The sequence below is a fragment of the Anomaloglossus baeobatrachus genome, chromosome 6 (assembly GCF_048569485.1).
Source record: "Anomaloglossus baeobatrachus isolate aAnoBae1 chromosome 6, aAnoBae1.hap1, whole genome shotgun sequence".
In the NCBI taxonomy this organism is placed as follows: domain Eukaryota; kingdom Metazoa; phylum Chordata; class Amphibia; order Anura; family Aromobatidae; genus Anomaloglossus; species Anomaloglossus baeobatrachus.
Window position 1 is genome coordinate 95,911,329 of NC_134358.1, and position 23,892 is coordinate 95,935,220.

The following is a 23,892-nucleotide window of genomic DNA, read 5'->3' on the forward strand; positions in this document are numbered from 1 at the left end:
CCTCACAGCAGGGGCCAGGTTGTTGCTGGATGTCACACACAGCAACATCGCTAGCAACGTCACAAAAGTTGTTCGTTAGCAGCGATGTTGCTAGCGATGTTGCTTAGTGTGACGGGGCCTTAAGACTAGTCTCAGTGTTTCAGACTAAATTATACTTGGCTATAATGGTACACAGCCAATCACTGATTCATGCTATATATTTTATAGTCGGCATCTGTGTTTTATCAGCAATGTTCAGATTTGTGCCGCTAATCATGACTCAATCTCTGAGAGTGGTGTTTAAATGGCATCGTTGTCAGCTACTGATAAAAAAAATGCTAATCAGTGCTAGGGGCTTACTTGGACTAGAAGGCACAAGGCAGCTTGTTCTGTACTGATAATCTCCTGCTGATAAAACACTGATTGTATTGAAACAGCAAAACACAGCCTAGTAACTGACACATCACTAGAATTAAGGGTGCTTTACACACTGCGACATTGCTAGCGATCTCGTTAGCGATGTGACACGCCAGATCGCAGATGCGATCTGCCGAGATCGCACATGTGACCGGCACTACAAAAATGACCTATGTGCGATCTCGGCAAATCTTATCTGTGATCTGCTGTGTCACATCGCTAACGAGATTGTTAGTGATGTCGCAGCGTGTAAAGCACCCTTTAGGCTAGTAAAAGATTACATAGCAAAATCCTGCTGACAGATTCAATTTAATGTGCAAAAGTGTTATTTATAATACTATTTACTTATTATAAATGTATAAAATAAACACTTTAAAATGGTTTATCCAGCATTTTAAAAAAGATGTCTTATCCCTAGAATAGGCAATCAATAGTTAGGTGGAGGGACGACTATTGGCACCTCCTCTGATCTGCTGTTTGAAGAGTCCGCGGCCGCTATACTAGGGATAAGACATCAATGTTAGTATTATTATTTATTATTATAGCGCCATTTATTCCATGGCGCTTTACAAGTGAAAGAGGGTATACGTACAACAATCATTAACAATACAAAACAGACTGGTATAGGAGGAAATATTAGGCCAAATGAACTAGTGAGCATGCTTAATAAATGACATCTTATTATTTCAGATTTTTATTCAACGCTGTTTGCTGTGGTTTTGCTGTAAAAAGACAGGTAAATGTTAATCAATGGTTAATGCAGCTGGGTATTATAATAACACTGTATATGTTTATAGTGTACGAATATTTAAACTGAAAAATGTGCAAAGTAATTAAAAAACTACATTAACTTTTTTTTGGAACACCTTATTTGTGGATGTTTTGAGCCTATAAACAATTCCATGGTATTCATGCATTGTTTGGATGACATTATTTCCCATTTTTCATCATGTTATCTTCATAGAGAGGGATAGGGGAAGATATCTTAAAAGTCACATATAGGGCATGCTACACTTAAAGTGAATCTGTCAGCAGGTTTTTGCTAACGCATCTGAGAGCAACATGATGTAGCCAAAGAGACCCTGAATCCAACGATGTATCACTTAGTTTACTGGGTGCAGTGGTTCTGACACAATCAGAATTTTTAAATTTAGCATGTAGTAGAGCTGAAAGAGCTGCCCTACCCACACCAGGCTCTCTATATACAATTTCTATAGACAGTGAGATTCTAATAAAAGCAGGGGCAGTGCCATACTAGCTGATCTCTAGCAGACCTAAGCAGCACAGATAATCTCCTGAAGCTAAAACAAAAATTTCAGGTAAACAGCACAGGCCTTATTAAATGAGGCATTGCTGAAATTTCTATGTTATGTAGAGAGGAGGGGACCCATGTATGTTCAGGTTCACCGGGTTCAGTCAGACTTTAGTTAAAAGTTTGTTTTGAGACCCAGACTTGACCTGAACTTGTTCCTAGACCTCAAACCCCATTTAAATCAATGGGGACCCCAACTAACGAGCCTGACGCAAGTAACAACTACTGTATAATGGAAGTCGATGTTTGGGCACTTTGGCTCTCCGCCCCCACATGTAAGCAGCCATAACCAGAGCATTCCTGGGGAAAGGAGGGCAGGGTTGTTTGTTTTTTTGATACAGAGCATCCGAAAATGTTGTTTTTACTCCCAATGAGAGCCGGAGACTGCAAAGGGCTTTCACTGGGCCGAGCACAGAGCGTACCCGAACACAGCGATGCTCCATTGAGTGTTAGCAAACAAACAGTATGTGAAATCGGAGACAGACTTTTCTTAAAAAAACATTTTCGGGTTCAAGCCTCGGACACCCAGAGTTCGGTATGAACTTTGATCTTTACAGTTTGGGTTCGCTCATCTCTAGTATTAATCCTTGCAGCATGCTGTCTTCAGATTACATAGCAAAAACCTGCTGACAGATTCCCTTTAAAGAAAATAGATTTAAAAAAATTCACCAAGAAAGAAAAAAAAAAAAAAAAACAGCAACAAAACTAACTGCAGTGTATTATTATACATCTATTTCAGTAAGGTCGAGAAATATTTGGACAGTGACTGAATCTCCGTGATTTGGTCTCTGCATGCCATTATTTTTGAAATACAGTGCCAGTGTCCCACTTGCGATTGCCTCGCGTGTATCTCGCGCGAGTTTCGCGGTGCATCACCCGGCACGGACTCAGTCTCCTCACAGGAGTGGGTCGCTTACATGCATCTCTGTGCAGCTAAGACAGTCCTGTCCGGAGAGTATGCGGCCGTGACGGGTGATGCAACACGAGACTCGCGCGAGATACACGCGAGGCAATCGCAAGTTTGACACCGGCCTGAGTTAAAGGGATTGAAAAAAAATATCCTGGTAAACGATTAGGAATTGGAACCATTTTTGTACAAAGGATTCTCAATTCAGGAGCTCAAAAGTAATTGGACAAATTAACTTTATCATAAAAATAATGTAATGCAATATGGAAGTCACCAAACAATGGATTTCCTTCTCTGTAGTGCTTTAGGGGCCTTTTCTGCAGCTGACTTTAGTTGTTGCTTGTTTGTGGGTCTTTTTGCTTTGTTTTGTCTTATGCCTGTGAAATACAGGCTCGATGGGGTTGAGATCTGGTTATTGACTCAGCCATTGCTGAATATTTCACTTTTTTGCCTTAAATACTTTGTCTTCTGTGGAATCTGAGCAGAAAGTATCGCACAGTACACTTCAGAATTCATGCAGCTGCTCCTTTCTTCAGTCACATCATCAATAAACACTAGTGTCCCAGGGCCATTGGAAGCCATGCATGCCCGGCCATAACACTGCCTCCACCCTGTTTTACAGTGGATGTTCTGTGCTTTGGAACATGAGCTGTTCCAAGCCTTCTCCACACTTTCTTCTTCTCATCATTCTGGCACAGGTTGATCTTAGTTTCCACAGAATGCTTTTCCAGAACTATTCAAATTGGAAAGAAGACAAACTCTAGCGCCACCTATTGGAAGTAGCGATCCTAAAAGTCAAAATTGGTCTTTTAACAAGCCTTTTCATATGACCTAAGATATATGCCAGATCAGAATCCCAATTTGCAGACATGGTGTTTCGGGGTGATTGCCCCTCGTCAGTGCAAAGTATGGGTATCTGATCTGGTTGTATGAGAAGCTATGTGGGGACCATGGGGAAAGACTATTCTCCTTATGGAGACCTGACAAACCAGTCTGGCTGCCAGTGGTAAGGGGACTTATAGATGCAATGCCCCTCTGGGAATTATTCAAATTGTCTCTCCAGGAAAGGAGACAAACTCTAGCACCACCTATTGGAAGTAGCGATCCTAAAAATCAAAAATGGCCTTTTAACAAGCCTTTTCATATGACCTAGGATATATGCCAGATCAGAACCCCAATTTGCAGACACCGTGTTTCGGGGTGATTGCCCCTCGTCAGTGCAAAGTGCGGGTATCTGATCTGGCTGTATGAGAAGCTATGTGGGGACCACGGGGGAAGACTATTCTCCAGAACTAGGCACCTTCTTTAGATGCTCTTTGTTAAAGTCTAGTCTGGCCTTTGTATTTATTTTTAAAGCTGATTAATGGTTTGCACCTTGTGGTGAACCCTCTGTGTTTGCTTTCATGAAGTCTTCTCTTTATGGTAGAGTTAGATAATAAAACACCTACTTCCTGGAGAGTGTTTTTCATGTGGGTGGATGTTGTAAAGGGGATCTTCTTCACTATGGAAAGCTTTCTTGGATCAACCACTACTGTTGTCTTCTATGGACGTCCGGATCTTTTTTGAGTTCCCAAGGTCATCATTGTTATTTTTGGCAAATGTATTAAACTGTTGATTTGTCCATGATTAACATTTCTGTTATCTCTTTCATGGATTTCTTCTTTTTTCAACCTAATGATGGTCTGTTTTACTTCCACTGAGAGCGTCTTTGACTACGTGTTGTGAGTTCACAGTAACAGCTTCCAAGTGCAAATGCCACACTTAGAATCAGCTCCAGACCATTTATCTGCTTAAGTGATGATGGATTTATAAGGGAATAACCCATGCAGCCTATTCAAGAGTGTTTTAGAAAACTGTCCAATTACCTTCTGTCCCTTGAAAAAGTGGCAGCTACATAGATGTGTAATTCCTAAATCCTTACTCTAATTTGGATGTGAAGGCCTCAAATTAAAGCTGAGAGTCTGCACTGTAAACCCATATTGATCATATAACTGTGTCTTGAATATGTTTGGGCAAAGAGCTAAAATGACAAAACATTTGTTACTGTCCAAATATTTCTGAACCTAACTACGGTAACTTTCAGTCAGGGTTGCCAACTTGACGTTTATCTTTTCTGGACGGTTTATCACAAAATCAAGGACTGACAATATTTTTTACGGATACATTGTAAAACCATTATAAATCATTATGATTATAACTGATCCAAGTTCATAGCTCATAGTTCTGATATTTTTTTTAAGCAGCACCACTCTTATCATTACAGGACTAGAAACTCATGTGCACTGCAGTCCGGCACACCCCCTCCTTTGATTGACACCTCACTGGAAACGTACAATCTCAATAGAGAGCCATGACTAAATATGACTAAAACTAAAAATTCAGATTGTGTCAGCACTGCTGCACCCAGTAAACCAAGTTAATATCATTGGAATCAGAATTTCTTTGTCTACATTATGCTGCTCTCAGATGAGGTAGCAAAAACCTGGTGGCAGATTCCCTGTAAAGTGTATTAATGAGCAATTTGTTTATGCGTTTTTCAAAGCAAACCCCACTCTAAAATATGCCTCAGCACATGAGGGGTTTCAGGCTTTTCAAAAGGAGAGTTTAAAATGTACCAAATGTGTTTACTCCCAAGTAATTTATTAACCAATTTGTGTTCTTAGTATCTTCATTTTACAACTATATTCTATATAGCCAGTGGCTTAACTAGAGCTTGATGGGCCCCCACACCGTAGACCGACACTCGGGGTACGGGATAATGATACCAACACTCAGGGTACAGGATAGTGTCGCTGGCACTTGGCTCTTTCCCTCAGCACTTGGGTTTCCCATGATCTGAAATCTCTTTTTCTTTGAACACCCAGCTTCCCTATGTTCTGATATCCATCTTGTCCTCAGCACATACTGTAGCTTCCAAATGCTCTGCTATACATCTTTCCCTCAGCACCCAACTTTTCCATGATATCAGAGCATAGGAAAGCTGGGTGCTGGGGGAAAGAGCCTTTTTCCCTCAGCACAAAACTTTCCCATCCATGCTTTTATCTTTGTCCACCCTCGTATGCAGCTCTCCAAATGCTACAATGGCACCCACATAGCCTTCCATATAGTATATGCAGCCCCCATAGTCCTTCATATTGTATTATGCAGCCCACATACTGTTTAGTGCACACCCATAAGCCTCCATATATTATAATGCTGCCCCATAGTCCTCCATGTTTTATAGTGCAGCCCCCTAGTACTTCATATTATCTTATGCAGCCCCAATACAATTTAATGCACCCGATAGGCATCTGGAGCACCCCATGAGGCCTGGGGGGTTGCTCGTTGCCGGGCCAGTGAAGGGTCAGGGGGATGTAACGTGTGGCCTGCCCGGTTTCGTGACCCCGAGGTAGCCACAGAAAAGGAGATGGGAAGAGATGATGGGGGTTGTAGTGGGATGATTGTCGTGATACCACCTGCGGTACGCGGCCAGGGATTGGCCACCGCTGTGGTTGCTGTCCTCCGGGGCAGATGGTAATTGCACCAAAGATGGCCCCGGGGAGGATGATGAGGGGAGTAGTAGTGGTAGTAGCCGTTGGCGCTGAAGCGCGGGGCGCCGGTATTAAGAGTGTGAGTCGACTGCTGCAGTTCCAGGTGTCTTTACTCACTGTCCTTGTATTGCCCGGGAGGCACCGGTCACCGCCGTGCTGGGTCCTGTCGACCTCGGATAACTTGGAAGAAGCCACCGGTATTTGGAAAGTGTCCTATCCAAGGGGTGTCCCTTCAGAAGAGGGGGGGACCTGGGCTGAGTGTCCCGCTCCAAGCCGCAGGCACCGTGAGAAGAAAAAGGAAAATATGTGGTGTTGTGTCGCTAGAACTGAAGTCCCGACTTGACTGCCGAGTTTGTGTGAGTTGCTCCTACCTCTACCCAAGTTGAACCCGCCCCCCCAGGTGGTTGTCCTTGTGACCGGAAAGTCCCAAGCTTCATGATGGCCAACTCCCTGCCTACCCTAGTCCAGGTCTCCAGTGAGAAGGCTCCTAAGCTGTATGTAAAGTGTAAATGTGGAACACCGGTGATTAACCCCCCCTTTACCAGAGGTGAATACTGCACCTTAAATGAGGTGCAATACCCTGGGGCGACTGGAGCCGAAGGGTTGCCACATTTCCCCACAGCAAATGGCAGCACACCCGGGCTGTAAACAAACAAAGTTAGTATACCGCAATTTTTTAGTATGCAATAACAGATAACATTCTTTCCTTTATGGGAGGCACCAACTATCAACAGTTTCAAACATTTTCAACAGTTACCGGTTATCAGTATCATCATGCAATAAAACATCAACCTTTGCATATGTAAAACAGTTATTCTTGTTTGGCTGCTAGTGGTACCAGAGAGCTAGTCCCAGCCCTCTCGCTCTGGGCACTCAAGGGACATCCCCGGGCAAAGTGTCCAACCTTGTCACAGCGCTGGCAGATCAGCTGCCCGTCGGCATCGTACCGGTCTGGGACTTGTGGTAGCGGGTTTCTCGTGCATCGCCGCCAAGGAAGGTCATTAGCACTGGAAGCCAGTTCAATGGTTGCAGGTTGCTGAGTCCCTTGTGTAAATTGCACCGCTTTGGTCAGAGTAGTTATACCTTTGATCAATTCCAGGATCTGGAGCCGCAATTCATTGATGGAGTCCTCACCCACTGTGTGTTCTGTGGCTCCCACCCGCACTGGTGTAGCTGGTACTAATCCTGGTTGCTGTAGTACAACGCTGCTGTGATCCGGCTCACACAATGGACACAATACGCAGCTGGGTCTGGTGGGCGTCGGACAGAAGCCCCTTGATGAATTGATCAGTCAGCAGGCGGTTCTCATCTTTCACCTCCTCCGGTTCCACCTGCCGGACAGCTCTCCTGAAGATTTAAAGCACAGTCCCAAATACTATCATGCACCTTTTGCTTGCATCCGTAAAACCGCATCTTTATCTCAGCTGTTGTATGGGTATCAAAGGTTTCCTTGAGTTTGATCAAAATGTCCTTTGCTACTCTCTTATCGGTCTCCGGCCAGAACTTGACTTCTTGTCTGGCTGCCCCGGTCAATTGGCCAATATGGACGCTGGCTTTCTGGTCTTTCGTCATAGGGTACACCCGGAATAAACTGTAAAGTCTCTCCTTGAAGTCAGCCAGGGTATATGCCTCCCCGGAATACTGCAGTAGCCACGTTGTCACTGGAAAAAATGGCATGGTAAATGGTAGCACTGGAGCTGGGGTCAATGCTGCAGCTCTAGCAACAGGGATGGTTTGGTCTCTTTCCTCCCTGGATATGTCTTTGCAGGCACAGGGTTTCCTGCTGGTTTCTGGCAGTGGGCCTCTCTTTTGCGCTCTTTCTGGGCTCCACCCACACTTTCGCACTCTTTTCGGGTACCACCCACAATGGCATACCCCCTCTTTTCCCGCGCAGAATAATCAATGGCGACTGTCCTTTTTAAGCAATACATTTAACACAGTCCAGTACAGGCACACAGTACCCAGGTCTTGTCCGGGCACATTATCCTGTTCGTGATGCCAAGTGGATCAACCCACAGGGCCTGGGGGGTTACTCGTCGCCAGACCGGCGAAGGGTCAGGGGGATATCACGGGTGGCCTGCCCGGTTTCATGACCCCGAGGTGTCCACGGAAAGGGAAATGGGAAGAGATGATGGGGGGTGTAGTGGGACGATTGTCGTGATGCCACCTGCGGTACACAGCTGGGGATTAGCCACCGCTGCTGTAGCTGTCCTCCGGGGCGGATGGTAATAGCAGCAAAGATGGTTTCACCCACCACAGGTGGAGTGGGCCCCAGGGAGGCTGATGAGGGGAGTAGTAATGGCAGTGGCTGTCGGTGCCAAAGCGCGGGGCGCCGGTAATAAGAGTCCGAGTCGACTGCTGCGGTTCCAGGTGTCTTTACTCACTGTCCTTGTATTGCACGGGAGGCACGTTGTGCTGGGCCTCATCGACCTCGGATAAGTTGGAAGAAGCCACCGATGTTTGGAAAGTGTCCTATCCAAGGGGTGTCCCTTCAGGAGAGGGGGGACCTGGGCTGAGTGTCCCATTCCAAGCCTAAGGCCTCGTGAGAAGAAAAAGGAGAAGTGGTGTCGTGTCGCCAGAACTGAAGTCCCGACTTGACTGCCGGGTGTGTGTGAGTTGCTCCTACCTTTACCCCAAGTGGAACCCGCCCCCCAGGTGGTTGTCCTAGTGACCGGAAAGTCCCAAGCTTCACGATGGCCAACCCCCTGCCTACCCTAGTCCAGCTCCCCAGTGAGAAGGCTCCTAAGCTGTATGTAAAGTGTAAATATGGAATATGATTAATCCCCCCCCTTTACCCGAGGTGAATACTGCACCTTAAATGAGGTGCAGTACCCTGTGGTGACTGGAGCCGCAGGGGTGCCACACATCCATGTATTATAATGTAGCCCCATAGTCCTCCATGTTTTAGAATGCAGCACCATAGTCCTCCATATTATATTATGCAGTCCCCATACCATTTAATGCATTCCCATAGTCCTCCATGTATTATAATGCAGCCCCATAGTCCATGTATAAGGTGTCCTTCATATTGTATTATGCAGCCCACATACCATTTAATACACCCCTATAGGCCTCTGGCCACCGTGTACTCAATCATTGAAGAAAAGAAAAAAAAAAATACTCACCTCTCCTCATTCCCCCGCTGCTCCATCCTCCCCTCTCCTTGTTCCCCTGCTGCGCCGTCCTCACCTCTAATCGTTGCCCCACTGCTCTGGTCAGTGTCCCACACTCTGCTGCACTAAGTCTAGTGTGAGGGGGAGAATGATAAAGGATGGAGCAGGGCGCTCCACTCCCTCTCTCGTCAATGCTTTGTGCAATGACGGGCGAGGGCCCGTGGGTGAGGAGGGTCTGGTGCCGCTGCTGGAAGTGGTCCCCCCTAACTCACAGGCCCTATAGCGGCCGCGTGGTCTGTCACTGAACAGTGCAGCTCCTGTCTTACAGAGTGGAGCTGGCTGCTTCTCTGTAGGGCGGGCGATGGGACCCTAACCCTGCTGGGCCCGGTCACAGTCGCAATCTCTGCGACCGCTGTCATTATGCCACTGTATATAGCTGTAATGCAGTTTAAATGTTAAATATTCAATATTTGCATATATTTTTTGCATACAATGTGCTATTGTGTTCATTCTTTAGTTTACAATTTGCACCTGTAGAAATGCAAAATTACAGTAATGACATAAGGAATATCAAAAAGATATTAGTAAATTAGGATGTGAAAAAAACTATCATGAGCGAAACATGCACGGGACAAAAGTCGAAACATTGCTATAGGTAACGTACCAGATCAGGTTCACACACGTGCACGACCCCTTTTGTTTTTACTGTCTCCATTATTTTGAAAGTTACAAATATTGCGGCGTGCAGTATGAGTTAATAATAATCATGAAAACTAAATGATGGATCATGTTCAGTTTAGAAAATTTGGCATTACACTTTTCAGAATAAATTAACAATAAAAAGCTCGGAAAGTTTAAAGTATTTATTTCTGCTTTTTATCCAACAGAAAATGGCAATAGGATTCCAAACAGTAACGTTCCCAAGAAAAAGACAGATGAAGCAACAAATGGCTTACATGTATGTTTGTGCTGTTCTTTTTATGCGGCCTTGTCATACCCTGGATTCATCTTTATACTAATCATTATGAATTAATGTCATGTTATAGATTACATTATTGTGTATTTATAAATACTGCTATATTAACATTACCAATACTTTTAAAGGGGTTGTCTGGTGTACAAGAAAAGTCATATCATTTTCTTAGAAATCTTAAAAACTTAGCTATTCAATTAAGTTAGAGAAAAAAGACTTTCCTTTATATCATCAAAACAGCCGGTGGCAGACCAAGTACAGAAGTGGAGGGAGTGGAAATATAAATAAAGGGGGTCAAAAACAGTGACGTAACTTGAGTCCTATGGGCCCTGGTGCAAAATTTGGAACCTGGACCCTCCCCAGCCAGTTGGTCAGATGGTCCCTGTAGTCTTCTAGACCCTATAAAAGATATATGTATTCACGCCCCACCTCCACAAAAAAAAAAAAAAAGATTTCAGATAAAATATGTAAATCACATAATAGACATAGCAATAAGGTCATTTTCTAAGTAACACTTCTAAATAGTAGTCTGTTTCCCTGAAAATAAGACCTTTGCCAAAAAAAAGGCCTAGTAGGATTTTGGGGGCTTTTTTTAGTATGCATAAAATAAAAGCCTTACTCGAAAAATAAGCCCTAGTTGTGGCTCCATTAGGAAGTGTCCAGGCAACAAAAAGGTTAAAAAATAAAGGCCCTGTCACACACAGAGATAAATCTGCGGCAGATCTGTGGTTGCAGTGAAATTGTGGACAATCAGTGCCAGGTTTGTGGCTGTGTACAAATGGAGCAATATGTCCATGATTTCACTGCAACCAAAGATCTGCCAAAGATTTATCTCTGTGTGTCACGGGGCCTTACAGCAGGACTCTTCATGAAAGAAAGCAAACATCCCCAAAAGAAAGCAGATATCTCCAAAAAAAAGCAGGGATAAATACCACCAGACCATGACCAGACCACATATAACTACCACACTGTTACTGATTACTACCACCATACTGCTCATTATCAAAATCCACAAAGCTAACACTAGCATTATATACACTTATATGATCTATAGAGCTACTGGTGACTACTAGTGATATTATACACAGAAGCTTCGTAGATGATATAAGTGTATATACAGTAGTATACTTATATCATATAGGTGTAATAGTGTTCCCTATTCTGTCTTCCTTCAGTAATTAAGTCCCCCACTTGCTCTTATAAACTACTAATGTATGCTCATCAGTTTGGCCACCATGCAATAATTACTGTATGTCCCATCTTATTATAGTGTCCCCATCATGTACCCTTTCTCTAACAAATGTCCTCCATTCTGCAATAATATCCCCTATTCTGTAATACTGTCGCCACACCACAGTAATTTTGTTCCCCACTTGCTACCATAAACTAATAATGTATGTACCTCATTTTTGGCACCCATTTAGTAATTATGTCGGCCATGTATTCATAATGCCCCCCTTCTTGGCCCCATCCTTCAGTAATGTCCCCCATTTTGTAATAATGTTCCCCGTCCTACAGTAACTTTGTCCTCCCCTCACTTGTTTCAATAAACTAATAATGTGTGTTCTTCACAATAAAGATTGGCTGGTGGTATGTTTAGTTATTGTAGAGAAAGGAGCTTGTGGTTCTCTGTTCCTCAAAACATTTCAACTGAATATGTCCAAGGAAGCATTCTTGCACGTGCCCAGTTGTGTTGGCATCCTTTGCGACAGTGATTGTCATGGTCAGAAATATAAGTTAAAGGGGATTTAAGTTCCAGGCATGAATCTCTGCAATCACTCCTTCTCTCAGTAGCTTCCAAAATCCTACAACTGTACAATATGCACACTAAAGGCCGTTTTACATGCCGCGATATAGTTACCGATATTGCTAGCGTGCGTACCCGCCCCCATCGGTTGTGCGACACAGGCAAATCACTGCCCATGGTGCACAACATCGCTAACACCCGTCACACATACTTACCTGCCTAGCAACGATCGCTGTGACCGGCGAACCGCCTCCTTTCTAAGGGGGAGGTTCGTTCGGCGTCATAGCGACGTCACAAAGCGGGCGCCCAATCAAAGCGGAGGGGCGGAACGAACATCCCGCCCACCTCCTTCCTTCCTCATTGCTGGCGGGATGCAGGTAAGGTGAGGTTACTCGTTCCTGCGGTGTCACACGTAGCGATGTGTGCTGCCACAGGAACGACGAACAACATTGTACCTGCAGCAGCAACAATAATTGAGATTAGGGGGGCATGTCACCGATTAGCGATTTTGAACGTTTTTGCGACGATTCAAAATCGTTAATAGGTGTCACACGCAACGGCATCGCTAACGCGGCCGGATGTGCGTCACAAATTCCGTGACCCCAAAGACATCGCTTTAGCGATATCGTAGCTTGTAAAGCGGCCTTAATACCAAGACTATGCAACAGCGCTCTGCTATTAATGAATACAGGAATTCCACTATTCTACACATGTAATAAAGTGAGGTACTCAATAACCATATTTTTTTATTAATAAGAGTGTAATCCATTCATTACATGTGTTGCAATAGTGGAATTATTTTATTCATTAATTGCAGAGCATTGTTGCACCATGTTTGTGTCTATGTCTGTATATTGGCCACATTGGTTTTTACGCTTGAGAAAGACACTTAGGCGGGCGTTACACGTTGTGACATCGGTAACGATATATCGTCGGGGTCACGTCATTAGTGACGCACATCCGGCGCCGTTACCAACATTGCAGCGAGTAAACCCTAGGAGAGACGATCACTGATCGCAAAAACGTCAAAATCATAGATCGGTGACACGTCGCTCCTTTTCATAATATCGTTACTGCTGCCGATACGATGTTGTTTGTCGTTCCTGCAGCAGCACACATCGCTATGTGTGACACCGCAGGAGCGACAAACATCTCCTTACCTGCCTCCACCGACAATGCGGAAGGAAGGAGGTGGGCGGGATGTTATGTCCCGCTCATCTCCGCCCCTCTGTTTCTATTGGCCGGCTGCTTAGTGACGTCGCGGTGACGCCGAACGCACCTCCCCCTTGAAGGAGGGATTGTTCGGTGGTCACAGCAACGTCGCCGACCAGGTATGTGCGTGTGAAGCTGCCGTAGCGATAATGTTCGCTACGGTAGCAATCACCACATATCGCATGTACGACGGGGGCGGGTGCGATCACGCTCGACATCGCTAGCAATTGCTAGTGATATCGCAACGTGTAAAGCCCGCCTTAGTGTTCATTCCTAAATATTGAGAATAGTAGGAAAAGAAGCTGCTTCACATGTGACCAGAAGTATGCAAATTGCATATAAGTGGAGGATCACTACAGCAGGGAAACAGCATAATCCTGACTGTGTGAAAAGTGCACACAGTTAGGATTTGTCTCGCTGCAGATGAATGGAACAACTGCAGAATTTAATACTTTTCCTAGAAATCCCTTTAATTTTTTGTACAATTCATAAGCAGGTAACAGTATTTTTTCCATTTAAATTATACAATTGTGTTCCATTTATTTTCAACACAATATTTTGCCTGCAGTTTCCAATCATTTCGTAATTAGCACTATTATTATGTTTTTTTTTTCCATTATTACCATATTCCTAACATAAAGAAATCTGGAAATATACTCAATTATTGTCATTTTCAAACCCAGGTATTAGAAAAGAAACAAAGAATCTATGAAGATTTATGTAAGATCAACTATGGCTCCTGGAGAATGGAGGATATACAAGAAGCAGTTTCTTCCTGCCCAGATTACAGCTCCGCTCACCAGTACCTGTCACACGAGTGTCAGATTTGCTGTGAGCAATACCCATATTCAAAGGTTACTTCTTTTCTATTACTAAATGCAACAATATGAAGCAAATGGAACAAAACAATGATAGTAATTACTAAAAATAATAATGCACTGTGTGGAGTGTCACATAGTTTCATGGTACCATCGCAAGATTTAGGATTTATAACACTAATCTAACACAGGACAAAAACTAGCCATTGGCTTCCTTTTCATGGCCAAACAGATTCCTGCTAGTCCATGGCCTCTGATTTTACACATTGATTTTATATCTAATTCTAGTATACACCATTGGGTAACGTGTTATAAAGGCATTTTCAGTAAACGTAGTACTACATGGTAGCACAGAAGTATATGCAACTCGGTGAAGTGCGTGAAGCCATAATCAGTGTCATGCCGGGGTGAGGGAACACCTGTCGTGCAGTGCAAGAGGAGGGGTATGCCAGGGAAGATATAAAGGTAGACATTGACACTAGGGAGAGGGATCCCTACCTAACTCACCTGTGGCTGATTCCTGCGCTCCCTAACGTCCCTAGATGGGGCCTTTTCCCTGTGTGCGATCATGTGCCTAGGCCCTGGTTGACCCTGCACTTGCCCTGACTAGTGTGCAGGCCAGCAGGACATTAGTCTTACTACTAATTTAATGAGAGACAGAAACAACAAACTCCAATTCTTCTCCTGAGAAAGACTCCACCAAATCCTGCTGGAAAGAGAACCACAGCTTTCTCCAGAGACAACTCCTTCACGAGTCAGCATAGAAATGAACTATAGCCGGCAAAAAAGAGAGCGAGTAGTGGGTTTATATAACAGAAGGGAGTGACTGAAGCTGAGAATAACATCAGTCTCAGCAAGAAAGAAAAGAAACATTAACCCCTTCAGCACTGTATGGAATTTAATACGCTCCCATTCAGGATAGATGATGAACAGTTTTTAAAACGGATCTGCGATCAACTAAACGCTGTGACCTTCTGATCCCAGATCCCCCGAAGATCTCAGCAGGGTGCGACAATTAGATTTCACAATTTTAGACTCTCAGAGCTGGCACTTATCCATAACAATACTATAGAGGTGGCGTAGGAATTATTTTCCTTCACTTTACAAAGCAAGGAAATAGAAAATTGATTTTTCTCAGTCCTGTCTCTCTGGAACTGGCAGTTCAGCATCAGTTCTTGCTACCCAGTAGCAAAGTAAACAGGATTATCAGAAGACCCCATAGTAGCTTCACAATCTCCTAAATCAGTCAGGTAGTTACAGGGGGAGCAGAGGGGCCCACCGGGAGCGACCCCGGCTCAGCAGCATGTATCAGCTGTTAAGTAGGTAAACGCTATCTGCCTGGAGATCAGACTCATTACTCAGGAGTTAGCCCATTTCTTGCATAAGCTTCTTTTAATGATGCAATACATTATTTTAGAGGGTTATTGTGGTTGCATTGCTGGCTTTCCTCTAGGGCTACTGTTCAATATCTATTGGCAACAATAAAAGAGAATTTAGGCCCCAATTCATCAAAGCAATTTCACCAGAATTCTGTCAGAAGTCACAAAGACTTGGCTCAAGTTGTTGCTTAGAAATGTTTCAACTTTTGGCGTTTTCATGCCAGTTTCTCCCAGCTCCTCCAAATTGGTGGCGTTGGGATGGGACAGGGTATGGCAGTGGAGTGACTCCACACCTTGTGTAGTTCATGATGAGCTGTGACGTTCCCTATGCCAGAAATCTCACTCCAGTTGCTGACTGGAGTAAGATGTGCTTGAGGTGTACACCACTAGTCAAATGCTCCAGATTCTTGAAGGGGTGTGCACATCTTAATGAATCAACAGCGTCTGACTCCACTACACCCACTCATCAAGACCTGCAAGAAAACTGGCATTCTTAATAAATCAGGGCCTTCATTTTAAGCCTCACTCATGCGGCTGTAGATTCTCTTATACGACAGAATCGGGCCAATTGCTAATGAAACTCAGCTGAAACTCTGATCAGAGTTTGAGCTGAGTGTCAGTTTATTGTGACCCTATTCTCTCAATGATGTGGAGAAGGCGGAGAATTTAATTTCTCCATCTTCTCCATTGATGTCATCTGAGCGTAGTCCAATTTTTTCCCTGTTTCCACAGACTTGAATGGATACGTAACGTCCGATATACTGCCAAACGCAGCATGCTGAAAAAATACACCAATACCTTTTCTCATGCCAAATCAGCATATTAGATTAGATTAGATTAGACAGCATTATTATTGCACAGGTGCGCCTTAGGGTACCTTCACACTTTAGCGATGCAGCAGCGATCCGACCAGCGATCTGACCTGGTCAGGATCGCTGCTGCATCGCTACATGGTTGCTGGTGAGCTGTCAAACAGGCAGATCTCACCAGCGACCAGTGAACAGCCCCCAGCCATCAGCGACGTGCAAGCGACGCTGCGCTTGCACGGAGCCGGCGTCTGGAAGCTGCGGACACTGGTAACTAAGGTAAACATCGGGTATGGTTACCCGATGTTTACATTAGTTACCAGCGCACACCGCTTAGCTGTGTGTGCAGGGAGCAGGGAGCCGCGCACACTGAGCGCTGGCTCCTTGCTCTCCTAGCTACAGTACACATCGGGTTAATTAACCCGATGTGTAATGCAGCTACATGTGCAGAGAGCCGGAGCCGGCAGCACAGGCAGCGTGAGAGCTGCGGAGGCTGGTAACTAAGGTAAATATCGGGTAACCACCTTGGTTACCCGATGTTTATCTTAGGTACCAGCCTCCGCAGCTGCCAGACGCCGGCTCCTGCTCCCTGCTCGCTTCATTTGTCGCTCTCTCGCTGTCACACACAGCGATCTGTGTGTCACAGCGGGAGAGCGCCTTTGAAGAAAACGAACCAGGGCTGTGTGTAACGAGCAGCGATCTCGCAGCAGGGGCCAGATCGCTGCTCAGTGTCACACACAGCGAGATCGCTAATGAGGTCACTGCTGCGTCACAAAAAGCGTGACTCAGCAGCGATCTCGGCAGCGATCTCGCTGTGTGTGAAGCACCCCTTAGGCTGGTCACAATGAAAAGGCCACTCTAAAATGTGCAGTTTTATCACACAGCACAATGCCACAGATGTTGCAAGCTTTGAGGAAGCATACAAATGGCATGCTGACTGCAGGAATGGCCACCAGAGCTGTTGCCCATGAATTGAATGTTCACTTCTCTACCATAAGCAGACTCCAAAGGCATTTCAGAATTTGACAGTATATCCATCAGGCCTCACAACCACAGAACACGTGTAACAACACCGACCCAGAACCTCAACATCCAGCAACTTCACCTCCAAGATCTTCTGAGACCGGACAGCTGCTGTAACAATCGGTGCGTAACCAAAGAATTTCTGCACAAACTGTCAGAGACCATCTCAGGGAAGCTCATCCTGTGCTCGTCATCCTCATCATGGCCTCCACCGGACTGACGTTCAACATCCTAACCAACTTGAGTGGGTAAATGTTCACATTCTATGGCATCTGGCATGTTGGAGCGGTGTTCTCTACATGAATGAATTCTGCTTTTCACTGTACAGGACATAAGGCGGACTAGCAAATGGTGGTTACACCAAATGCTGACTGTTTTTTTTTACCCCCACCCCCCACACCCTCCCAATACATTAAAACTGCACATTTTGGAGTGGCCTTTTATTGTGACCAGCCTAAGACACACCTTTTGAATAATGCTGCTGTCTAATTAGCATTTTGATATTCCATACCGGTGAGGTGGATGGATTATCTCAGCAAGGAGAAGTGATCACTAACACAGATTTAGACAAATTTGTGAACAACATATGTGAGATAGAAAAAGTCTAAGGCTATGTTAGCACGTGTGCGCTCTGCACCGCACCTAAAAGGTGCGCTTCAGAGCGCAGCTGAAAAGCTCCGTTCTGAAGCGCATGGTGCCGCAGAGAACGTGCGCTCTGCATGCAGCTCCTGCCATAGACAGAGCAGGGGCTGCCGGCAAAGCGCACGGAAGAAGTGACATGTCACTTCTTAGAACGCGCGCTTCAGGCAGCAGCTGAAGCGCTGCGCTCTAAGACGCCACGTGCGCACGTCTCCTGCACAATCTCCATAGATTATGCAGGGGACGCAGGACGAATGCAGTTACGCTGCGCTACAAAGCGCAGCGTAACTGCATGTAATACGCACACGTGCGCACATAGTCTTAGATCTTTGAGTTCAGTTCATGAAAAAAGAGAATTTTGTTACTTACCGTAAATTCTTTTTCTTATAGTTCCGTATTGGGAGACCCAGACCATGGGTGTATAGCTTCTGCCTCCGGAGGACACACAAAGTACTACACTCAAAAGTGTAGCTCCTCCCTCTGAGCTTATACACCCCATGGAGATCCAGATCTAGCCAGTTTAGTGCAAAAGCTGAAGGAGAATAGCCACCCACAAATAAAAACAGAGCAAGAACCGGAACAACCGGAGACTCTGTCAACAACAACAGCCGGTGATAACACAAGGAACAAGAAAGTGCCAACAGGCAACAGGGAGGGTGCTGGGTCTTCCAATACGGAACTATAAGAAAAATAATTTACGGTAAGTAAACAAAATTCTCTTTTTCTTTATCGTTCCTATGGGAGACCCAGACCATGGGACGTCTCAAAGCAGTCCATGGGTGGGAAATAAACCGAAAAACTAAGAAGTAGGCAGAACCTAACTTCACAAGTGGGCGACAGCCACCTGAAGGATGCGTCTGCCCAAGCTCGCATCTGCCGAAGCATGAGCATGCACTTGGTAGTGCTTTGAAAAGGTATGCAGGCTAGTCCAAGTGGCAGCCTGACAGACTTGTTGAGCCGTAGCCTGGTGCCTGAAAGCCCAAGAGGCACCGACAGCCCTGGTCGAGTGTGCCTTGATCCCCGGCGGGGGAGGCACCTGAGAACACTGGTAGGCGTCCGAAATGGTCGACCTAATCCAACGGGCTAAGGTCGGCTTAGAAGCAGAGAGGCCCTTGAGCCGACCTGTGGTTAGCACAAAAAGAGAGGTGCACCGCCTAAGAACAGCGGTGCGAGATACATAGATCCGGAGCGCACGCACCAGATCCAAAGTATGCAACGCTTTATCAAAGCGATGAACAGGAGCCGGACAAAAGGAAGGTAGGGTAATGTCCTGGTTAAGGTGGAAAGGAGAGACCACCTTAGGAAGAAAGTCCGGAGTCGGACGGAGAACCACCTTGTCTTGATGAAAAACCAAAAAAGGTGACTCCGAAGAGAGCGCAGCCAAATCAGAGACTCTCCTGAGGGAAGTTATGGCCACTAGAAAGACCACTTTCTGTGAAAGCCGAAACAAAGAAACCTCCTTAAGAGGCTCAAAGGGGGGTTTCTGCAAAACCGTGAGGACCAAGTTAAGGTCGCAGGGATCCAAGGGCCGCCGGTAAGGCGGAATGATGTGAGACGCGCCCTGCATGAAGTTGCGGACCTGAGCCAGCCGGGCGAGACGCCGCTGGAACAGCACTGACAGAGCTGAGACTTGTCCCTTAAGAGAGTTGAGGGACAGTCCCAGCTGCAGACCGGACTGTAGAAAGGACAGAAGGGTCGGCAAGGAAAATGGCCAGAGAGGATGGCCGGAAAAGCGACACCAGGACAGGAAAATTTTCCAAGTCCTGTGATAGATCTTGGCGGAGGAAGACTTACGGGCCCGAGTCATAGTGGAGATGACTTCAGGAGGGATACCAGAAGTCGTCAAGATCCAGGACTCAAGAGCCACGCCGTCAATCTGAGAGCCGCAGAATTCTGGCGGAAAAATGGACCTTGTGAGAGAAGGTCTGGACGGTCCGGAAGATTCCACGGCACCTCTACGGACAGAAAAAGCAGGTCTGGGTACCAAGCTCGCCTGGGCCAGTCCGGAGCAATGAGAATGACTCGACGGCCCTCCAGTCTGATCTTGCGCAGAACTCTGGGCAAGAGCGCTAGAGGGGGAAACACGTAGGACAGACGAAACTGGGACCAGTCTTGAACCAGAGCGTCCGCGGCGAATGCCTGAGGATCGTGGGAGCGAGCCACATAAACCGGAACCTTGTTGTTGTGATGGGATGCCATTAGGTCCACGTCCGGAGTGCCCCACTTGCGGCAGATTGACTGAAACACTGCCGGATGCAGGGACCACTAGCCGCCGTCCATGGTTTGACGGCTGAGATAATCTGCCTCCCAGTTTTCCACGCCTGGGATGTGGAATGCGGATATGGTGGACTTGGAGTCCTCCGCCCATTGAAGGATGCGTTGTACCTCCAACATTGCCAGGCGGCTGCGTGTCCCGCCTTGGTGATTGATGTAGGCAACTGCTGTCGCGTTGTCTGACTGGACTCGGATGTGCTTGCCCGCCAACAGGTGGTGAAAGGCTAGGAGAGCTAGAAGCACAGCTCTGGTTTCCAGCACATTGATCGAGAGGACTGACTCGGACGGAGTCCAAGTGCCCTGCGCTCGGTGGTGGAGATATACCGCTCCCCAGCCGGACAGACTGGCATCCGTGGTGAGAATCACCCAGGACGGGGTCAGGAAGGAGCGCCCCTGAGACAGAGAGAGGGGTCGAAGCCACCACTGAAGAGAGCTCCTGGTCTGTGGCGACAGAGCCACTAACCTGTGCAAGGAGGAAGGCCGCTTGTCCCAACAGCGAAGAATGTCCAGCTGCAGTGAACGCAGATGGAACTGGGCAAAGGGAACAGCCTCCATTGACGCCACCATCTGACCCAGCACCTGCATCAGGTGCCTGATGGAATAACGGCGGGGCCTCAGCAGAGCGCGGACCACCAGTTGGAGGGACTGCTGTTTGACTGAGGGCAACTTCACAAGTGCCGGCAGAGTGTCGAACTGCATCCCTAGGTACGTGAAACTCTGGGTCGGAGTCAGAGTGGATTTGGGAAGATTGACAATCCACCCGAATTGGGCTAGAGTGGCGAGAGTGAGCGAGACACTCCGCTGACAGTCTGCGCTGGATGAAGCCTTGACTAGAAGGTCGTCCAGGTAAGGAATCACCGCCAACCCCTGTAGGTGCAGAACTGCAACCACTGCTGCCATGACCTTGGAGAATACTCGAGGGGCCGTGGCTAACCCGAAGGGGAGAGGCACGAAATGGAAATGTTCCTCTCCGATTGCAAAACGTACCCAACGCTGGTGTGAAACTGCAATTGGCACATGCAGATAGGCATCTCTGATATCGATGTATGCCAGGAAATCCCCTTGAGTCATTGATGCAATGACTGACCGCAGAGACTCCATGCGAAAATGCCGCACCTGAACATGCTTGTTGAGAAGCTTGAGATCCAGGATGGGCCAGAAGGAACCGTCCTTTTTGGGGACTAGGAAGAGATTTGAGTAGAAACCTCTGAACCGTTCCCGGAAGGGAACCGGTACAATTACTCCGTTGGCCTGCAGGGATGCCACGGCCTGTGAGAAGGCGGCGGCCTTGGAGCAGGGGGGAGTTGACAGAAAAAATCTGTTTGGCGGGCTGGAAGAGAATTCTATCCTGTAGCCGTGGGAGATGATATCCCGCACCCACTGATCGGAGACGTGTTGAAACCACACGTCGCCAAAGTGGGAGAGCCTGCCACCGACTAAGGACGTTGCTGGCATGGACAGATAGTCAAGAGGAGGCTGCCTTAGTGGCAGCAGCACCTGCGGTCTTCTGTGGACGCGCTTTTGTGCGCCAGCTGGATTTTTGGTCCTTAGCAGTGTTAGTGGACGAGGCCGAGGGCTTAGAGGACGACCAGTTGGAGGAACGAAAGGAACGAAACCTCGACTGATTCCTACCCTGGACAGGTTTCCTGGTTTTGGTTTGTGGCATGGAAGTACTCTTCCCGCCAGTAGCTTCCTTAATAATTTCATCCAGCTGTTCACCGAACAGCCGGGACCCAGCAAAAGGGAGCCCCGCAAGGTACTTCTTAGAAGAAGAATCTGCCTTCCTCTCTCGAAGCCACAAGGTCCTGCGGATAGCGAGGGAATTAGCCGAAGCCACCGCAGTGCGGTGAGAAGCCTCCAGCATGGCAGACATGGCATAGGATGAAAAAGCCGAAGCTTGGGAAGTTAAGGCAACCATCTCAGCCATAGATTCCTTAGTAAGGGAATGCATCTCCTCCAGAGAAGCAGAGATGGCTTTGAGAGCCCACACTGCTGCAAAAGTCGGGGAGAACGAGGCCCCTGCCGCCTCAAATACAGATTTGGCCAGAAGGTCAACCTGGTGGTCTGTGGACTCCTTAAGCGAGGTGCCATCAGCCACTGATACAACGGTCCGGGCTGAGAGTCTAGACACCGGGGGGTATACCTTTGGTGAATGAGCCCACTCCTTGACCACCTCAGGTGGAAAGGGAAAACGGTCATCAGAACCACGCTTTGGGAAGCGTTTGATAGGGCAGGCCCTGGGCTTGGTCACAGCGGCCTGAAAACTGGAGTGGTTAAAGAACACACTCTTCGTCCTCTTAGGCGAGGTAAACTGGTGCTTTTCTGCCAGAGAGGGTTGCTCCTCTGATACTGGCGGATTGAGATCCAGTACAGAATTAATGGACGCAATCAAATCACTAACATCCGAGTCACTGTCGGACAGACCAATGGGGCACATGGAGGTAGTCTCCGAGCCCCCAGTAAAGGCATCCTCCTCATCCTGCGAGTCAGCATCTGAAACCGAGCCGCGGGACGAAGGAGACGGGGTCCTGCGTCTCTTATTAGAAGGACGGGGCCCGGGACCAGATGATGAATCCTCTGGGAGCTCCGGTCCTGAAAGAGACCTAGCAGCAGAGGCACCCTGCGACGGGGGCTGATGCATGCTCAGGAGAGTCCTGGACAGATGTCCCACGGAGTCAGCAAAAGACTGGGAGATAGACCTGGTTAAGGATTCTACCCAAGCCGGGGGTTCAGCCACAGGAGCCGGAGCAGCCTGAGAGACCCCTGGGGGTGCGATTTCAGGCTGAGGCATCGTCAGGTTAGAGCAGGCATCACAATGTGGATAGGTGCTCGGTTCCGGCAGCAGGAGCTTACATGCAGTGCATACTGAAAACAGCTTTGGCGCCTTGCTCCTCGTGTGTGACATGCTGCTGGAATGAGGGCTCTGCCAGAATGACCCCCAGAGAGTATATACAGAAGGTCCACAACCAGAGGTTGTGGCTTACCAGACCGCTGGAGCGGTTTGTGTGCCCTCCAGATCCCGAAGCCCGGACTCCCAAGCACCTCAGCAGGGATGCTGCAGACCAGTGGTGATCACAGGGAAAAACGCTGAGAAAATGGCCACCGGAGTGAAGAGAGGGGGCGGGACTCACTCTGAGAGCGGGATCTGGAGGGCCAAAGAGATTCACAGGGGAGGAGACATGTACTCAGTGAGGAGTGTCTCTCCCCTTTGTAGAACGGCCGCTGGGCGGAGCCGCGCTGTCCCTCTGCATGAATGACATGCGAGGGCAGTGAAACCAAAAGTAGGCCTCCGGCGAAGCCGGGGCCTAAATTTGAGTGGTGCGGCCGGCGCGCAGGCACCATCGGCGCGGTTCTCAGGCAACAGCCAGAGAACCCGCCGGAAATGTCATAAAAATCACTCAGCACACTCTCCCACAACAATAAAGTACAAAGGACCCCCATATATAAACGTCTCAGGTACTTAGCTTGCTGAGACGCAGGGTAGGCAGTCCCTGGGGATGAGTGCTCCGGTCCAGCAGGATCCTGAAGGGCTGCGGATGGAGACCGGTCTCATGCCAAGCATGGAGAACCGTGCTGGCTCCCACTTCAAGCCAGAGCCCCGGAGGGATGGTGAAGGAGCACGGCATGTAAGGCTCCAGCCTGGGAATCAACCTTAACAGCACCGCCGACACAGTGGGGTGAGAAGGGACATGCCGGGGGTCCAGGCTTGGACCCGCTTTTCTTCAAACTCTTTCCAAAAAATGAAAAATCAGATGAGAATGCA

General features: G+C 47.3%; 1 protein-coding gene across 3 annotated transcripts in view; it reads left to right on the top strand.

Annotated features, from left to right (window-relative positions):
* The window catches only part of LOC142244085 (E3 ubiquitin-protein ligase RNF31-like), a 75,275-nt gene that overhangs the window by 12,988 nt on the left and 38,395 nt on the right, over positions 1 to 23,892 (top strand). For 2 of the 3 annotated variants that reach the window (XM_075316276.1, XM_075316279.1), the window contains exons 3-5: positions 1,087 to 1,132; positions 10,146 to 10,216; positions 13,874 to 14,044. In XM_075316276.1, the coding sequence (XP_075172391.1) occupies positions 1,087 to 1,132; positions 10,146 to 10,216; positions 13,874 to 14,044 (288 nt within the window). The remainder of the gene's footprint in view (positions 1 to 1,086; positions 1,133 to 10,145; positions 10,217 to 13,873; positions 14,045 to 23,892) is intronic. The other variant, XM_075316278.1, reaches the window with a different exon arrangement.